At 41.0% G+C, this 16050-nt stretch overlaps 1 protein-coding gene across 8 annotated transcripts in view; it reads left to right on the top strand.

The window, feature by feature from the left end:
* Positions 1-16050, top strand: part of LOC128526506 (nucleosome-remodeling factor subunit BPTF-like) — a 42072-nt gene that overhangs the window by 14024 nt on the left and 11998 nt on the right. For 7 of the 8 annotated variants that reach the window (XR_008360811.1, XR_008360809.1, XR_008360810.1 and 4 more), the window contains 13 exons: positions 204-1845; positions 2092-2216; positions 2992-3120; positions 3370-3523; positions 3773-3851; positions 4779-4992; positions 5629-5775; positions 12272-12405; positions 12547-12661; positions 12757-12878; positions 14620-14652; positions 14817-14991; positions 15292-15785. Coding sequence is in view for 5 of the 8 variants with exons in the window: in XM_053498418.1 (XP_053354393.1) it covers positions 204-1845; positions 2092-2216; positions 2992-3120; positions 3370-3523; positions 3773-3851; positions 4779-4992; positions 5629-5775; positions 12272-12405; positions 12547-12661; positions 12757-12878; positions 14620-14652; positions 14817-14991; positions 15292-15785 (3563 nt within the window). In the remaining 3 variants the exon portion in view is untranslated. The remainder of the gene's footprint in view (positions 1-203; positions 1846-2091; positions 2217-2991; positions 3121-3369; positions 3524-3772; positions 3852-4778; positions 4993-5628; positions 5776-12271; positions 12406-12546; positions 12662-12756; positions 12879-14619; positions 14653-14816; positions 14992-15291; positions 15786-16050) is intronic. The other variant, XM_053498419.1, reaches the window with a different exon arrangement.

Here is a 16050-nt window from a genome sequence, read left to right as displayed (position 1 = left end):
TAGTTCTGGAGCTGTTTGATAACTAGTGCAGTCTGTTTTCAATTTATGTGTCTTGGCTGCCGAGAATAAGTATTTGATTTCATTGTTCTGTTTACTTTTAGTTCATTACCCTTTAATTGATTTCCTTTATTTTGTTATTTTTACGTACTGATCAAATGAGATATGAAGTTTTTATAAATGTTTCTTCTGCTTTTTGTGATAAGCTGGCAGGAGTGTCAAAATTCCTGCAGACACTAACGATGCAAAGAGTCCTGAAATGCATAAGAGCAACAGGGCAGAAGAAGAGGAGAATAAAAGAAAGATTGATGATATGAAAGAAGAAGGGATGGATGTTGAAGCGGAAGGACCTGGTACTTTCTTCAGTGATGTGGTCAACGTGAGTGAGGGCTTCTTGCTTCGCACAGCTTATAAGAAAAAGGTCAATTCCGGCAAGCTTGATGAGCTCCTTGAGCACCGGGTCAAGCAACAGGCCATCGAGGAACGACAGAAGAAGTCAGCTATTAGTGCCAATCCTAAGGTTGTGATCCAGAGGCTCAAGTTCAAAATGGAGCCACATGGAGCAGTAGCATGCATACAGCCTGAGGTTAAATCAGAGGTCAAGAAGGAAATTACAGTCACGCTGGATTCAGCCAAGGATTCGGTCTCCGATTCATCATTGGAGAGCTCTGGGATAAATGGGTCAACCGATGAGTGCATTGGTGAAGGTGGGCCCACATCCGGTCTGTACCAGTCCAGTGCTAAAAAGACGATGCCACTTATCTCGGGGGACATTCCTAAGCAATGTGTTAATAATCATAACACAAGCCAGCGTGAAAATGCTACTGTTCTCCTGTCCACCGGTGGCAGCAGTGAGCAAAGATTAGTTAGCACAGTGAACCAGCAAATAAGCCCAAGTACGCCGGCACAGGTGAATAATGTGGCGTTGTTAGGAGAGAATAGGGATGGCTCCAAAGGACATAGTCCTGTTGTCTTGCAAATAAATGGACAGCATGTTAAGGATCTAGGTACCAAGGACACTCTGACCAATAGTGTGGTGAACAAGGTGAACGACAAGATGATGGAGGATGATAAGAAGGTTCTGTCGCTCAAGGATCCTATGAAGCCTTCAGTGAATGGAATCAGCAGCCCCAACATAGCTGGGGGAAACCCAGAATACCTTCCCCCACAGAAGGTGCCCCGTCTCGGTGTCACCGTGGAGGATCTGGCACTGTCTTCTCCAACCATTCCCAAATCAGAGCCTGCACTGGATAGCAAAGAACACAACAGCATGGAAGCCGGGTTAGACGGGGATGACAAAGTGTCCCAGAGGACAATCGTTCCCTCCCCAGTGCTGTCAGTGGAAGAATCAAGCCTCAGCAATGATTTTGTAGAGAGCAACTGCACCAGGGGTTCTCCCAAAGCAAGCACTGTAATGACCACCACCGAGTCTCAGACGATAAGCAGTAGTACAGTGACGCAGAACAACACCGTTTCCACCCTAACTACCACAACTAAGACTACTGTGACGCAGGAAACAAAAACCACCACGACACCTTCATCAACAGAAACCTCGTCCTTGGGAGTCTCCAAGTCAGTAACACGAGTAAAGTCCACAAAAGAACGGGTTCAGCTCATTCACTTTTCTCGCACCAAAAAAGTGCGATCTGAAGCAGCACTTCCGTTGTACCGCAAGTTTTCCACCAAGAGTTGCAAGAAGAGCATCTTCGTTCTTCCCAGTGAAGAGCTCAAGAAGATGGCCCGCAAGGGTGGCTTTAGGGAGGTGTCAGTTTTCAACTACAATGCCAAACCAGCCCAAGACATCTGGCCGTACCCGTCTCCCAGACCCACATTCAGCCTCACCTGGAGGTGAGTGGGCATGTCCTTTTAGCATTGTGCAGAGCAACTATTAATGTACTGAATATTTATGTTTGTAGCTAAGAAAATACAAGATTCATGCCATATTGTATTGTCTATACCTATAATCAGACTTGCTCATGAGTGATTAAGTCTGTAGCCAACTGCTGCAACAAAGTTTAAAGTAAACTTAAGAATGTAATCTGTCTGGATTTCTGATAACAATTGGTGGAAATGGTGGTTGTTTTTGGGCCTTAGGTATCGTCTCCAGACTGTGAACTCGTTAGCAGGAGTGAGTCTGATGTTGCGGCTTCTTTGGGCATGCCTTCGATGGGACGACATGGCTGTAAAACCGTCATCTAATGCTGGCGCGACACGCACAGGTAACCACTGTTTATATTGTTCACTTTCTTTGATTAGAAAGTAGGTATGAGAACAAAGATGCCAGATACATTTGAGTAGTTTCTTTGATGTGAAAACATCATTGTACATGGTAATTTCCCGTAATATCTATTAAAGCACTTAACTAGGTAAATAGTTAGGCTTATACACTACCTGGACAAAAAAATTGTCATACCTTTAGCTTTGATTACCGCATACAATATGGGGGCCAGTTCATGTGTGAAAATGATTGCTTATTCTCCCAGAACCACTTCACGATTTGAGTCCTGGCATATGCCTGTGCTATCAAAGAAGAAAAAAACTATTCATGTAATAACCTGGTCATTCAGTACATTCAGGTCATCAGCTGACTTCAGTTTATTGCCACATAACGACCTGACCAACTGAAGCAACCCCAGATCATAAACCTGCCTCCAAGGGCTGGCACATTGGCCACAGTGCATGATGTGTGTGTGTGTGTATTGTTTCATGCACTTTCCTTCTTCCCCTGAAGCACCAGTCGCTCTGAAGTTAGGGTCAGTCAGGACTTATCGGAACACACAACTTTTTTCCATTGCTATAAGCTCCTTAGCAAGTTGAGGCCTTTTTTTTTATATTCCACATTTTGATTCATATATATTTCCTCACACCTTTTACACGTATTCCCATAATTCTTTTTTGATTCTGTAAAGCTGCTTTACGACAACAACCAATATTTTTCCCTGCATTTGCTATATATTACATTACACATGCACAACCTGTCTTTGTGTGATGCAGAAACATCTGAGACTGAGATCACCACCACAGAGATCATCAAGCGCAGAGACGTTGGTCCTTATGGTATCCGGTCAGAATACTGCATACGGAAGATCATCTGTCCTCTAGGGGTCCCTGAAATGCCTAGAGGTGAGAGAGTACCTTTTTATGGTTTTGATTGGTTTTTAACAAACATCAGTGGGATTTTTTTTGTTACAGCTTTAAAGTATACGTGTTAATGCTCCATGATATATTATGTCTAAATATATTATAAATAAATGAAGTGTATGGGAAGAACATTTTGATCCAAAATTAGTTTTGTGACTAATAAGTAATTATTTATATAAATACAGTAACTGTGTGTCAAGAAGTGATGTACAGTTCTGCTTCCATCCTCAGCTGAGACATGCACGCCACAAAGGAAAGGCCTGCGCTCCAGTGCACTGCGGCCCAAACGCCCCGAGCCTGGCAAGCAGGATGGCCCAATAATTATTGAAACATGGGTGCCTGAAGAAGATCTCCACTTGTGGGAAATCCGAGCATTTGCAGAGCGGTACAAGTTATACACCCATTCACAAATAATAATATATACATTTTTTTTTGTTTGTTTTTCTTCTTGCTGAAAATGTTTCAAATTTTTGCTTTTGGTTGTGTATAGACTGCATGCTGTGGCTTTGAGAGCATTGTGCCTTAAGTTTAATGCATCATGCCTTTAAGACTTCTGTTACTTTCTCTCAAAGTCATTGTAGAACACACTGGTTCTTTTAAGTAATGTATTGTTTTGTTTCTCTGTCCTATTTAGAGCGGAAAGGGAGAAAGCCCATGCAGCAGAGCAGGTCAGGGTTAGTGCTCGGAGGAAAGCGCTGGAACTTCAGCAACAGGTGGGAAGACGATAAAGAATTTATCATGAACTCTAGGCAAGTTTTAATCTGTTTTAGTGGATTGTAACAATACTTGGACAACATAGGGAACATATTTCGAAAACATACAAATGAGCATTCATTCATTTAAAATGCGTCCCAATGCTGCTAATGTATATGGCATAGACACATGCCCTTTTCCAGAGTGACTTACAGAATTGTTTTGTAGTCACTGTCAATAAATACCTTCTCATTCTGTTTCGATAGGTCTGGGACTAAGCATATTACCAGTTTAAAACTAGTATTTCATGAAGCAGTAGATCAGTTTAAAGATGGTTGGTGGCTTGGTTTAGACATTTACCCGAAGAACGAAGAGACTTGATGCATAAATTCTTTGTATCCTGGGAGATGGTGAGTCCAACAGAGCTGTGCTGGAATTCAAGGGAAGGAGCGTGGTGTATTTTTGGGTGTGATAAATGCTTTAAGCTAGATGAATGTTGGTCCATATTTAGCTTTGTAAGCAAGCACAAGTGATTTAAATCAGATGCGGGCAACTACAGGAAGCCAGTGGCGTTAGCACAGCAGCGGGGTGGTGTGGGAGAACTTGGGGAAAGTTGAAAACAAGTCATTCAGCTGGTTCAGTTTCAAAGTCCAAATAGCGTGCATAGACAGACCTGTCAAAAGCCACTTACAGTAGTCTAGTCTCTAAATGACAATGGACTTAACAAACATGAGTAACCTCAGTGGATAGAAATAGAAGTGTTTTATATTAAGTGCCCCAGGTGAACTTGAAGGTCTTTTGAAAAGAGTAAGAAACTTTTCTAGACAGTTGCTACTAGTGAGGGTTTTGGGTAGATTGCAGAGCCATGTCTGGCCTTCCAATGATATAGCCTTATTTTTCAAAGCTGGCTCATACGACATGAGTTTGAATCGTTGCTCTCATTCCAGAAACGTCAGGAACAAAAGCAGCAAGCCGCCGCAGCCTCCACTCCCTCAGCCAGCCCTGCCACCCGCAATACTCCCAAAGCGACCACAAGTTCCCTAAGCAGCCAGCTCACGCCTGGAGCCAAAGTGGTGCTGGCCACCAAGATGGGCACGCCAGTCACATTCCAGCAAAATAAAAACTTCCAGCAAACCTTTGCAACCTGGGTCCAAGGTCAAGGTAAGGAGGATCATCTTTCTTCTTAGACATAACTGGCGTACTGTGACTTTCCTGTGACATTTAAATGTCAGAATGTGGTCATTTCCATTTTCATTTTAGATCCCTGTTTATTTCTATAACCCCTTGATTTTGAGTTTATAAGTATCTGTTCCTAAACCATTGTGGCTAGCTACCCAAAGCGCAGCCATGCCTGCTTAACCCTCCAATCATACGCAGCAGTTCACTGTCATTGAATGAGTGGAACGTTTTACGACATGGCTCGCATGAGATGACGCACCGCATGCTAATGCTGGCTGACCGATGACTGACTGTTGTCTTTTCTTGTCCTGTGTTGTGATGACTGCAGCGCATGTATGGCGTCAGTGGCATCTTGTTCTGTTACTCATGGAATTGCAGGGCCTTATTCAATCATGCGGAGACTTCCACAACAGAAACTGTAAAAAGTAGTGTCAGATTCACTATTTAAAAATTTCAAAAACGTTACAAACATGATCGAATAGGGGCCTGCTGCTTCTCCTTACCCTGCCAAAACTTTTCCGCAGTTAATTGTTTTCCCCACCTCAGTGATTTCTCACCATTATGTTTTCATCATTTATCATTAAGTAAATGATAAAGGATATTTTTTTAATATGACAGTGTCCAGCAGCACTGTTACCACTGTCTCCACGACGTCGGGGCAAACCTTCCAGATCTCAGGCAGTCCCGTGTCAGTAACTGGCAAAGTCATCCCACTTCCTGCCAACAGCAAGATCGTCACGTTCAGTGTGCCCAACATGCAAGGAGGTACTGCCGCTACGCGTTACTGGCACATACTGGTGGCTAGAAACGTACTGATACTCTTCCTGAGAACTACTCATTTCTATTTACAGCTCCAAACCGGTATACATTTTCATGAACACCGACCATTATTCCTGAATTCTTGCTGCCATTTAGGGGTCAATCACTTTACACAAGACTGTGGAGTGTGTGTGTGGACAGCTATTGAAAGTTACTGACTGTTATACAAGGCCATTGGATGCTATTAAAAACTATCTGTTATTATTAATAAATAACAGATTTTGGTGATTTTTTTTTAATGGAAAAGATGTCAACATATTATTGTGGCACTGTGCAAAAGTTTGGGTACCCTACATAATCAGTACTTAACACCTCCTCTAGCAAACATCAAAGCTTGCTAATGCTTTTTATAGCCAGCAAAAGGTCTTTCAATTATCGTACTTGGGATTTTATCCCATTCTTCCTTGCAAAAGACTAGTTCTGTAATATTCTTTGGTCGTCTTGCATGCACAGCTCTTTTAAGATCTACCCAACCACAGGTTGGATGTTTCTTCTGCTGACTCTTTCATGACAGTCTTGTGGAACTGTGCACCACCACTCCTGAGTCTGCTAAATCTTCCTGCAGGTTTTTTTCAGTCAAATGGAGGTTTTGATTTGTCTTTCTGACCATCATACAAGCAGTTCTCTTCTCATACTTCCAGATCTCATCTTGACCTCTGCAGTTCCCTTAAACTCCCATCTCTTAATTATATTTCTCACTGTGGAAACTGCAAGCTGACAACGCTTAGATATCTTCTTGCTAAGCATCGTCAGCAATGCCTTCTCCTGCACTGTGGGCATCAATAACATTCGTTTTTAGAGTGTTACACAGAACTCCTAGGGTGCCCAAACTTGCACAGTGCACAGTGCCATAATTTTATTTTATTTTTTTCAATTTATGGCATAGAAAGTAACTATGCAAATGTAAAAAATAAATAAATAAATAAAATAATGTGCATATATATATATATAATGTGCAAAAGTTTAGGCGCCCTTTAATAAATAAATTTTGGTGATTTTTTTTTTTTTTTTTGAAAAGATGTCAACATATTATTGTGGCATAGGAAGTAACTATGCAAATGTAAAATATATATATTTCTATTTGCTTATACAAACATAATTTAACAAAAATGTAAAAAAAAAAAAAGGCCGCATAGGCAAAGAAACAGCACATATTCACATGTTTTATGGTTATTTTTGGTTGTTTCTTTGACATTATCATCATAATAATAATACGCACATTTTAAGTTCAACATTTTTGTGTCGTTGTTCCCATATTCCAGCAGCAGTACAATTTACACATTTTAAAAGTAATGATAAAGTCAATATGCCGTTCTTTTACTTTTTACAGCCGGTTCATTTACCGCCTCTCAGTACACTGCTAATGCTCCTGTACCTGTATATTCTGGGAGCGTAAGAGTGAATTATCCGCTACTAGTTAATCGATCACGGATGTCTTATGAACAGGTTTTTGAAAAGGTTCGGCAAATATATTTGGGCCGCCGTTAATATACATAATATCCTCAGCCAATATACTCTGTGGGGAAACACTGCTGTTAGTCATTACCCCTTGTGAGTTGCATCTCTTCTTGCTTGTTCCTACTGAGAAAGCAGCAGTCCGCAAGGCTTCTGATTATTACTGACATCAACTCACCAATATTGTTTCTGACTGTTACGTATTGTTAACAGGTACTGCCTATTCCTAATGAACACTGATGGTTCCGGCTGTCGGCTAAAACCCCCGGTTACTGACTGTAGCTCAAAGTTGATCATCATTATACAGCTGATCCCCAAAATGAGTAGATATGTAATATGTTGCTGATACATATCAAGAACTACAGCACTGTTCTTGATTCTGATTGGTCAGAAGGCATTAAAGAGTGAAAGTGTCCTATAGTAAAAGCTAATTCAGATATCAGGTATTAGATGCCAGAGTTTAAAAAAGCATATACAGCCCCTAAATAAAATACCCTGTTAGAGCGCAAATGTATAAATCAGGTGTTCTCTAAAGCACAGATTAGATTAGTTGATTTAGAACACGTCAAATACCTGGACTTTCTACAGATTTGTTGATGGAGATGTTTAACTGCATGTCGTAAATGGCTAAGTCGAGAGAGTTATCCGCTAAAGTTAAGAGAAGAAATGGCGGAATCATAGAAGTTTAAGAATTCTGTTATATGGACTGATGAAAGAAAACTTTAACTATTTGGGCCTATAAATCAGCAGGAGGAAAAAGAATAAAGCATATGCCGAAAAGTGCACCCTGCCTACATGAAGCATGGCTCGGTGTTGCTCTAGGGCTGCTTTGCTTCCTCTGGAACTGGTAACCCGCAGCGTGTAGAGGGCCAGATGGATTCAATCACATATCTTTGAAGAAAACTTTATGCCATCTTTGAGGAAGCTGAAACTTTGGTGTCAGTGGATCTTCCGACAGGACAGTGACCCTAAGCATACTTGAGAGTCCACCAAGGCTTGGTTTCAGATGAAGTGCTTGAAGGTTCTAGAGTGGCCATCACCACCGCCTGACTTGAATCTGATGGAAAAAAGTTTAAAAAGCAGTTGCAGCAAACAAACCCAAGGATCTTACTGAACATGAGACCATTGTCTATAAAGAAATGGGCCATGGTCCCTCAGAAACACTGCCAGAAGCTAGTGTCTACATTACTTACACATTACATTTGCAGGAGAGTAAAGCTCTAAAGCTCTAATAGCTAAAGAGGTCTCCACTAACTACTGAAGAGGATGTTTTTCATCAAAGGGATGAATAATTAGTAGTCATTAAAAATGACTGACTGACTTTGGAGAAGCCAATTGTTATATTAGTTGTGGTGAGTTGCAATTTAAATTGCTGTTGTTTCACTAATTTATTACAAACCGCTGCAAGTAAGTAATTTTGAATGGGGTTACAGGCGTTTTAATTTAGAAGATCTTTATTCAGAGCTTGAGAACCTTACTATTTAAGTAGGTTGTTAATTTTTCATGTTCAGTCAGTGCTGAGGAAACAGCACTGATGATGCTTGTTTTAATTCCTGTACTTTAAAACTGTTTAAACGCTCAGGATTCTACGCACTGAGCTGCACCGATCACCACCCATGACGAAGGTTATTAGCTCGTTTACGTCCTTTAAACAGTAAGAGACTGAGCAAACTCGTCTTAATAAGCATGTATTCATGACCTATTCAGGCATGAGTGGATCATCTTGGAGAGAGGGAGACGCCACGGCTGCTTAGTTACATTAGGAGGGACTGTAAATATTGACGGGTGTTTGGGGTCGTTGTTTTTTCTTCTTCCCCAAAGTAGGATTTTTCCAAGCCATTACAGCACCTGGTTATGTGTTTACTGACACTTCACACCCTGGAGCAAAGGATGTTTTTATAGCCTTTACACTACAACAAATGTCACATCCCGCACGAGGCGCTGTGCCACAGTGCTTATAACACCTTTTCCGAAGTGCCTCACACATGAAGTGTAGTGTGAAGAACCTCTAAAAGACAAGTCTAGTTAATTCAGTTAAAGGTTGCTATTAGCAACAGACATTAGGTAAAGGCTCATGAAATGTTGCATCGCAATTTATGGAAAAATATAAAGCTGTGTTCATGCAATGATGAGATTTTTTTGTCACCAATAAGTCTGTAATGTAAACGCATTTTTATATTGTGATGTACATAACAAATTGTTAGTTAAGTGGAATGAGTTATTGATCTAATGTAACAATACTAAACAAATAGATTTTTTTTCTTTTTTTAAGTGTTGTTAAGATAAAACAAAAATGGTAGATGAAAGAAAAGAGAAACATTGTGAGAAGAAGAGAGAAATATGTGAAAGAAAAGAAATTGCTAAAGGGAGGGGGCGAAAGTAAGGAAAGAGAAAAAATGTGAGGGTGGAAAAAGGAAAATGAGGGAAAAAGAAATGCGAGAAAGTGAGAAAAATAAAGAAAAATATGAGAAAAAGAAATAATCTCATCTCATTTCTTTTTTCTGAGTAAAAGACAATAGAAAAGAAAAAAACGAAGGAAACGTGGAAAAAAGTAATAAAGTGACAATGGAGGAGAGCGTAAACAGGACAATTAAAAAAGGGAGAGAGAGAGAATAAAAGACAAGAGTAAGAGAGATTAAGATGTGAAGAGAAGGAAAGGAATGAAAGAACAAGAAAGTAAATCGAGTTGAGGAATGAGAAAGCAAGGATTAAAGGATTCCATTAAATAAAAGGAAACATACTTGAGGATAAACAAAAAAGGAAAAATACAGGAAATAAATATGGAAATAAAAATAGATTGAGTGGCAAATTAAGGACTTTTTCAGTTTAGAAATTTTTACATATTACACTAATACTAGGTGTCACATTCGTCAAAGCGTCATAAAGGGATTCCTAAATTGTAAGTTTTTTTTTTTTGTCACTGTTGTAATGAGGATTTTAAATTACTATTTTATTTCACTATTTTATGTAAAAAAAAATAATAATAATTAAAAAAACAACAACTAATAATTGACTAACACACATCATACAACATGACTGTCCACTATTAGACCCTTCTCTGTGTTAAGGGTGGAATTTTTTAATTGCTCATTAAATTCGCCTCCTGCTTGGTCGTGTTGTGTGTGTGTTTAGTTAGCGAGCGTGTGTATGTGCCTGTGTTAGCATGTGTGACGCAGGAATAGAGAGCTCAGGCCCGTAACACACAGAGGTGCGTTTTCCCAGTTCAGTCGTTTCAGGTAGTGCTGTTTGTTCTGGAGACAGCCGAGGAAATAGTCATGAAAACGTGTTTCCCTTCAGGCTGACAAGTCTGGAGCAGGTAGCCCAGGCCGCATAGAGAGTTTCCTTCTGCTCTTTCCGTGTCGGAGAAGAGTGTCACTTAGCTTCTCTTCCAAGCCGCCATCCATCCTCAGGGCAGACGTTTGATGTCGGGATGGAGGTAAAAACCTCGCCCCACCCCACCCTCACCCCACAGTTACCGTCAGCTCTCTGAAATGAGGCATTTTCAAGGTTCAATTGATGACTTGTAGTTGCGCTTAATGCAGTTGAGGAAGAGGTGATGGAAGGATACTGTACTTTACTTTACTTTTTTTTTTTTTTTTTTTTTACTTAATACTTTGTTTTGTCAAGAAAGCAAAAGATATGATGTGAAACATTCCTGTTGTGTGTTCAGAAAAATAAGATGGACTGGAGGCATTAAAGTATGGTTCATAAATTTTTCCCTGTTGTTTCCGGCCCTTCCTCAGATCTCGTTTGCGCTTTGAAGACGCCTGTTTACCTGCTCCTGCACTGTTTATCGTCGCGACCATCAAAGCACGTTAAAAGAGAGTTGTCGAACAAGTAATCCATTGAGCCATGGTGTAGGTTCAGAACTTTCAGAGCTCTGTCGAGTGAATCAGCCAGTTAAAGCAGCGCTTTGGGGTACGGAGGTGGCCAAGGTTCAGGTTCGAGTCCCAGGAGTGCCTCAGGAATGTGCACGACCGGGTCAGGGTGTGTTTCCCACCTTGCCCACGATTTTAGAGGCGAACAGTGTGGGTATAGATAACCAATTCTCCACTGCGTCACAGTGAGATTCCTTTAATGCAGCTTCTTTTGTATGTGGGTGGTCTTGGAATTGGGATAAAGAAGGATACACTGGAGCTTGTTGATGGGATTATTATGGCTCTATCTCAAGGATCATCCTAACATTGAAAAAAATCAAGAATCTGAACGTGCATGTCCTTCTTTGGACCTAAACTCCTCATCTGCTGTGAGAGTACACAACGCAGAGCTGTAGCACTGATAAAGGACGAGAAGCAAATAAGAGAAAGTGTCATTTTAGTTAATTTTTATTAGAATTTTTTTTTTTTTTTTTGCACAAATGATTTGTTTAAACAGTTGGTCCTATTGTATTGCTGCATCACAGAATGTCCGTTCACCCACAAACCTCCATTCCTTAAAGCTCCTGCTCATGTGCGCAGGGTCAGTCTGGACTCATCAAACCAAATGACTTTCTTTCCATTGCCAAAGCCCAGTCTTTATCCTCCCTTTTTTCTGATTAGTCTCACAAATGTGGTTTTTTTCTGGCTATATAGCTTTTAGTTCTGATCCTGTGAGTTCTCATCACAGTGTGTGTGTGTATGGAAATGCTCTTGTTTACTGTTGAGTTTTTACCGCACAACTTCCCAAAGTGCTTAAGTGATCTCTATTCAGAATTTTTGACGTTTTAGCACTATCCTTCCAGCTTTTGATAATAGGTTCGTAACTCAGTTGTATTAATTTTAAATCTACTGAGTTGTTTTATTTGCTTGATGCAGCCCAATAATTTGACCTTTTTGAAATGTGTTTTTTTTCCATGCAGTGCATATGATACGAGATAGATATGATATATGATATACGATATGAACTGTTATAAACAGAGCAAAATACAATGTGATATAAAACACAGTCTATCTGCAGGATTGAAGCCTGAGCAACATTTTTAATGGCCTCTCAATAATCATTTTGTCAGGTGTTCAGCAGAAGGTTGTTGGCATCATTCCATCCGGTACCACGGGCAACCAGCAAACCATCACCACCACACTGCAACCCAACACATCTACAGTCAACATCACAGCCAAGACACAGGGCACAGCTACACAACAGGTAAACACAGCGCAGAGATTAAAAATAAAACCCTCATATTATAGAACACCTGAGACTGCAGCTTTCTAAGGCTGCAAGTAAACATATTTGCTTTATTATTGTAATTTTTTAAGTTTTTGGATTATTTTTGTATTATTTAAGGTGACTACCACTGGAGGACAGCTAAAGCCCGGGATGACTGTATTACGGACGCCAACACAGCAAGGAGCCGCTGTGGGGAAAACTATCCTCCGAACCCCGATAGTTGTGCAACAAGGTCTCTACAGAACTGGTCTGACATTATTAAAATTATATGTCTGGCTGTCTGTCTGTCTGTTTATCTCAATGTGTATCTGCTCTTCTTCCTTCCAGGTCAGGCGGTGACTCAGATCATCCGGGGACAGCCTAGCAGCCCTGCCTCTACTCCCAGAGTTACCCAGGGTCCAGTTAAACTAACCCTCGCTCAGCTTACCCAGCTCAGTCAGGGGACACAGGTAAGACACACACACACACACACACACACACACACACACAGCATACTCAAAATCAGAAAACTGCTCTCAGAGGTATTACAGCAAACGAATAAAAATGATTCATATTCTTGTATTATAATAAATATAAATAATTTCATTTATCAAGTATAATTTTTTTCATGAAAGTTTACCCCCCAAAAAGTTATATAGATTAACGAAAACTAAATGAAGACAAATCAGGAAAAATAAGTTGAAGTGAGAAGTAAAAGTAAAAAATTTCACAAATCAAGGTAATAATGTAATTATATCAATAGAAATGTCAAGAAAATATTTTTCTTAATTATTTATTTATTTTTTTAAATGTATTCACATCACTGCAGTTTTGGTTAAAAAACAAGAAAGTTGATTGGTAGAGTATATCTCCACTAGTAATGTCGGGTATTTTTCCAACCCGCGGGTCCCGCTTTTATAAAATTATTTGGCCCGCGCCGCGCCACTGTATCTATTTTTACAACCCGCCCCGCATCTGCAACCATTAAATAGACACACGTAGCCGATACTGCTGTTGTCTCCTGCTGCAACTATTTCTGAAAACCGGACCCAAACATTAGATTTAGCAGCCTGACCTTTTTTTTCTTTTAATGATGTAAATTCCTGACCTCAATTTCTCCCTCACCTTGTCTTCCATCTTCACTTTTATTTCTTTGTTTTTGTTGTGACTGGCAGCGGTAGCTGCTTGGCGCTTTCGTGATGTAACCTTATCAAAGAACTTAATAAAATATGAAAATAGATATTCCCAAATATTTAATATAGGTTATAGGGAATTGCACACAACATACATGGATTTTTGTATTTAATTTTGTTTTTAATGACCCGCCCCGCAAATAAAGTGACAATTTTTTTACCCGCCCTAACCCGACCCGCGGGTTACCCGTGGGGTCCGCAGGTTACCAGACGACCCGCGCATCACTAATCTCCACCTATTCCACTGTTGTCACTAACGTTGTCAATCAAATTAGAAAAAACTATTTCTAGAACTAACTTAAACGAAAGCTGAAATTCTTAAATGCAGAAATGTCCTAATAATAATTTCCACAATCTAGCATAGCCATGTAGACTAATCCAAAAGTGAAAGGCGTCAGGATTCAGAATCAGCATTGTGCACCATTTTTACAATGTTGAAATAAAAACAAAGCATTTGTTAAAACAGAATGTTAATTAGGACGGGTTGTTTTATTCCTCTAGTTGCTAAATGATGAAAAGAAAATGAGACATCATATGTTGCACTGCTAATGGTTAATATGTTGATGTTTTACTACATCAGACATCTACAATATGCAATATACTAAGTCTAGTTAAATCCGTCACACCTTCTGAGCGTAACATATTAAACAGCATTGCGTTCCACCTTTTAAAGAGCAGCTGAGAAGTTGCACAAAAGTAAACGTTGTTTGAAAAACAGAAACTGGCGCGACACATGTCGTGGGTCAGATAGGAAAAAAATGACTCTTTTTAAACAACCAACATGCATTTGAAACATTCCCCAACAGGTGTTTCCCCACCACAGCGCCTGGGTGTGGACGCTTCGCTGTGCACTCAGACTGCCCTCAGCATGTCATCTAATAACAATATGTTTTATTCGTGGCCGACCTGTTGCCTTTTGCTGAAACTTTTCCGTAGCCCGTGTGTGACGGAAGCTTAAACGGCTATAATCTGGTCTAATTGCTGGTCTAATTTTCCTTTGGTTTGTTTTTTGTCTCAGAAGCAGCAGGGAGCAGCAGTGGAAAGCCAGCAGGTTAGTACAGTGATTGCGTGTGTGTGGCTGCAGGAATTCTACACCTGCCCTGCTTGTGGTATTTGAGTTGTCTATGTGTGTGTGTTTGATACTGTTAACATCCCTGTCCCTCGCTCAGTGGAATATGGAAATCTGTCTGCATCTCTGTGTCTCTCTGTCTGCAGGGGGTAACGGTGATGGTGCAGGGTCAGGGTCAGACAACAGGTCAGCTGCAGGTCATCCCCGCTGCCTTGACTGTGATCCCTGCAGCTGGACAACAGCTTATGCAGGCCGTCTTACCTAACGGCCAGGTGCAGCGTTTCCTGTTCACACCCACTCCTGCGTCATCTTCCACACCGGGTACCAGAGGCTTTGATTTTTATATCTCTTCTTTCTCAAATGCAAACATAAATCTTTTTGAATTGAATCAGTGTGTGAACTGGTTCGCTATATTGGACATCAATTACTCTTGGGGTTTAGGGGAATTTAGACTGCTTCTGAGCGAGTACTAAATAGTGGTAGAGAAAATGTGCTTTTAAAGTATGTAATAACTTTGTTCTAATAACATTAGTAGTATCTTCTAGGAAATTTGTAACATTAACATCTAATACGTTTTAAGCTCATGCTTGCTTTGTTTTTCTTTTTGTTTTTTTATCCTAGGTCAAACTGCCACCAAGACCTGCACTCCCTCTCCTGCACAGCCAGTGCAGGCCGGAGCTTTTGCCCCCCGCACCCCACCAATGACCCATAAAGCCCAAATGCCAATCCAGTCTCCCACCCCTATACAGGCCAAAACTACAATTAACCAGATGGCTGTGAAACAGCAGCAGGTGAGGCCCCAGGTGCAACTCCAGCAGGGGGCACAGATCGTTACAGTGCCAGGGTTACAGCTCCAGCCGGACCAGACGGTTAAACTCCACTTGCCCGTACAGATCCAGCAGCAGGCTGGGGCAGTATGCCAGGATGGGGTAAAGTCCCAGCAGGTCCAGAACGTAGTGACGTTACAGACGGCCAGCGTCCAAGGATGCGTCCAGCAACTCCAGAGGATCCAGCAGCTCCATCAGCAGCAGCAGCAGAAGAAGAAACAGCAGCAGGAGGCAAAGAGGGAGCAGCAGCAGCAGGCCATCAGCCAGAGCGACCTTATCCAAAAACAGGTAAGCAGGCCACGCTGCACCACAGGTCTCCGGTTTAACAAATAAACAACACGTGTGAGAAAAGGGCCTTATGGCCAAGCTGCACCCCAGAGCCTTTTGAGTTGCACGTGCACCAGAGCAAGATCATATGATTCAGGTCAAAGCGGACCCCAAGAACAGCATGCATCCTGCTGAAGTGGCAGAGCGGGTTTATCCAGATGCAGGTTCTAGATGAGGGAAAGCCCAACAGTCGAGATACGTCACAGAGACCACTGAGTGCATCTCA

Source organism: Clarias gariepinus, chromosome 6 (assembly GCF_024256425.1).
Source record: "Clarias gariepinus isolate MV-2021 ecotype Netherlands chromosome 6, CGAR_prim_01v2, whole genome shotgun sequence".
Lineage (NCBI taxonomy): Eukaryota > Metazoa > Chordata > Actinopteri > Siluriformes > Clariidae > Clarias > Clarias gariepinus.
Note: the sequence above shows the minus strand (reverse complement) of the source record. Positions and strands in the feature narration are given on the sequence as shown.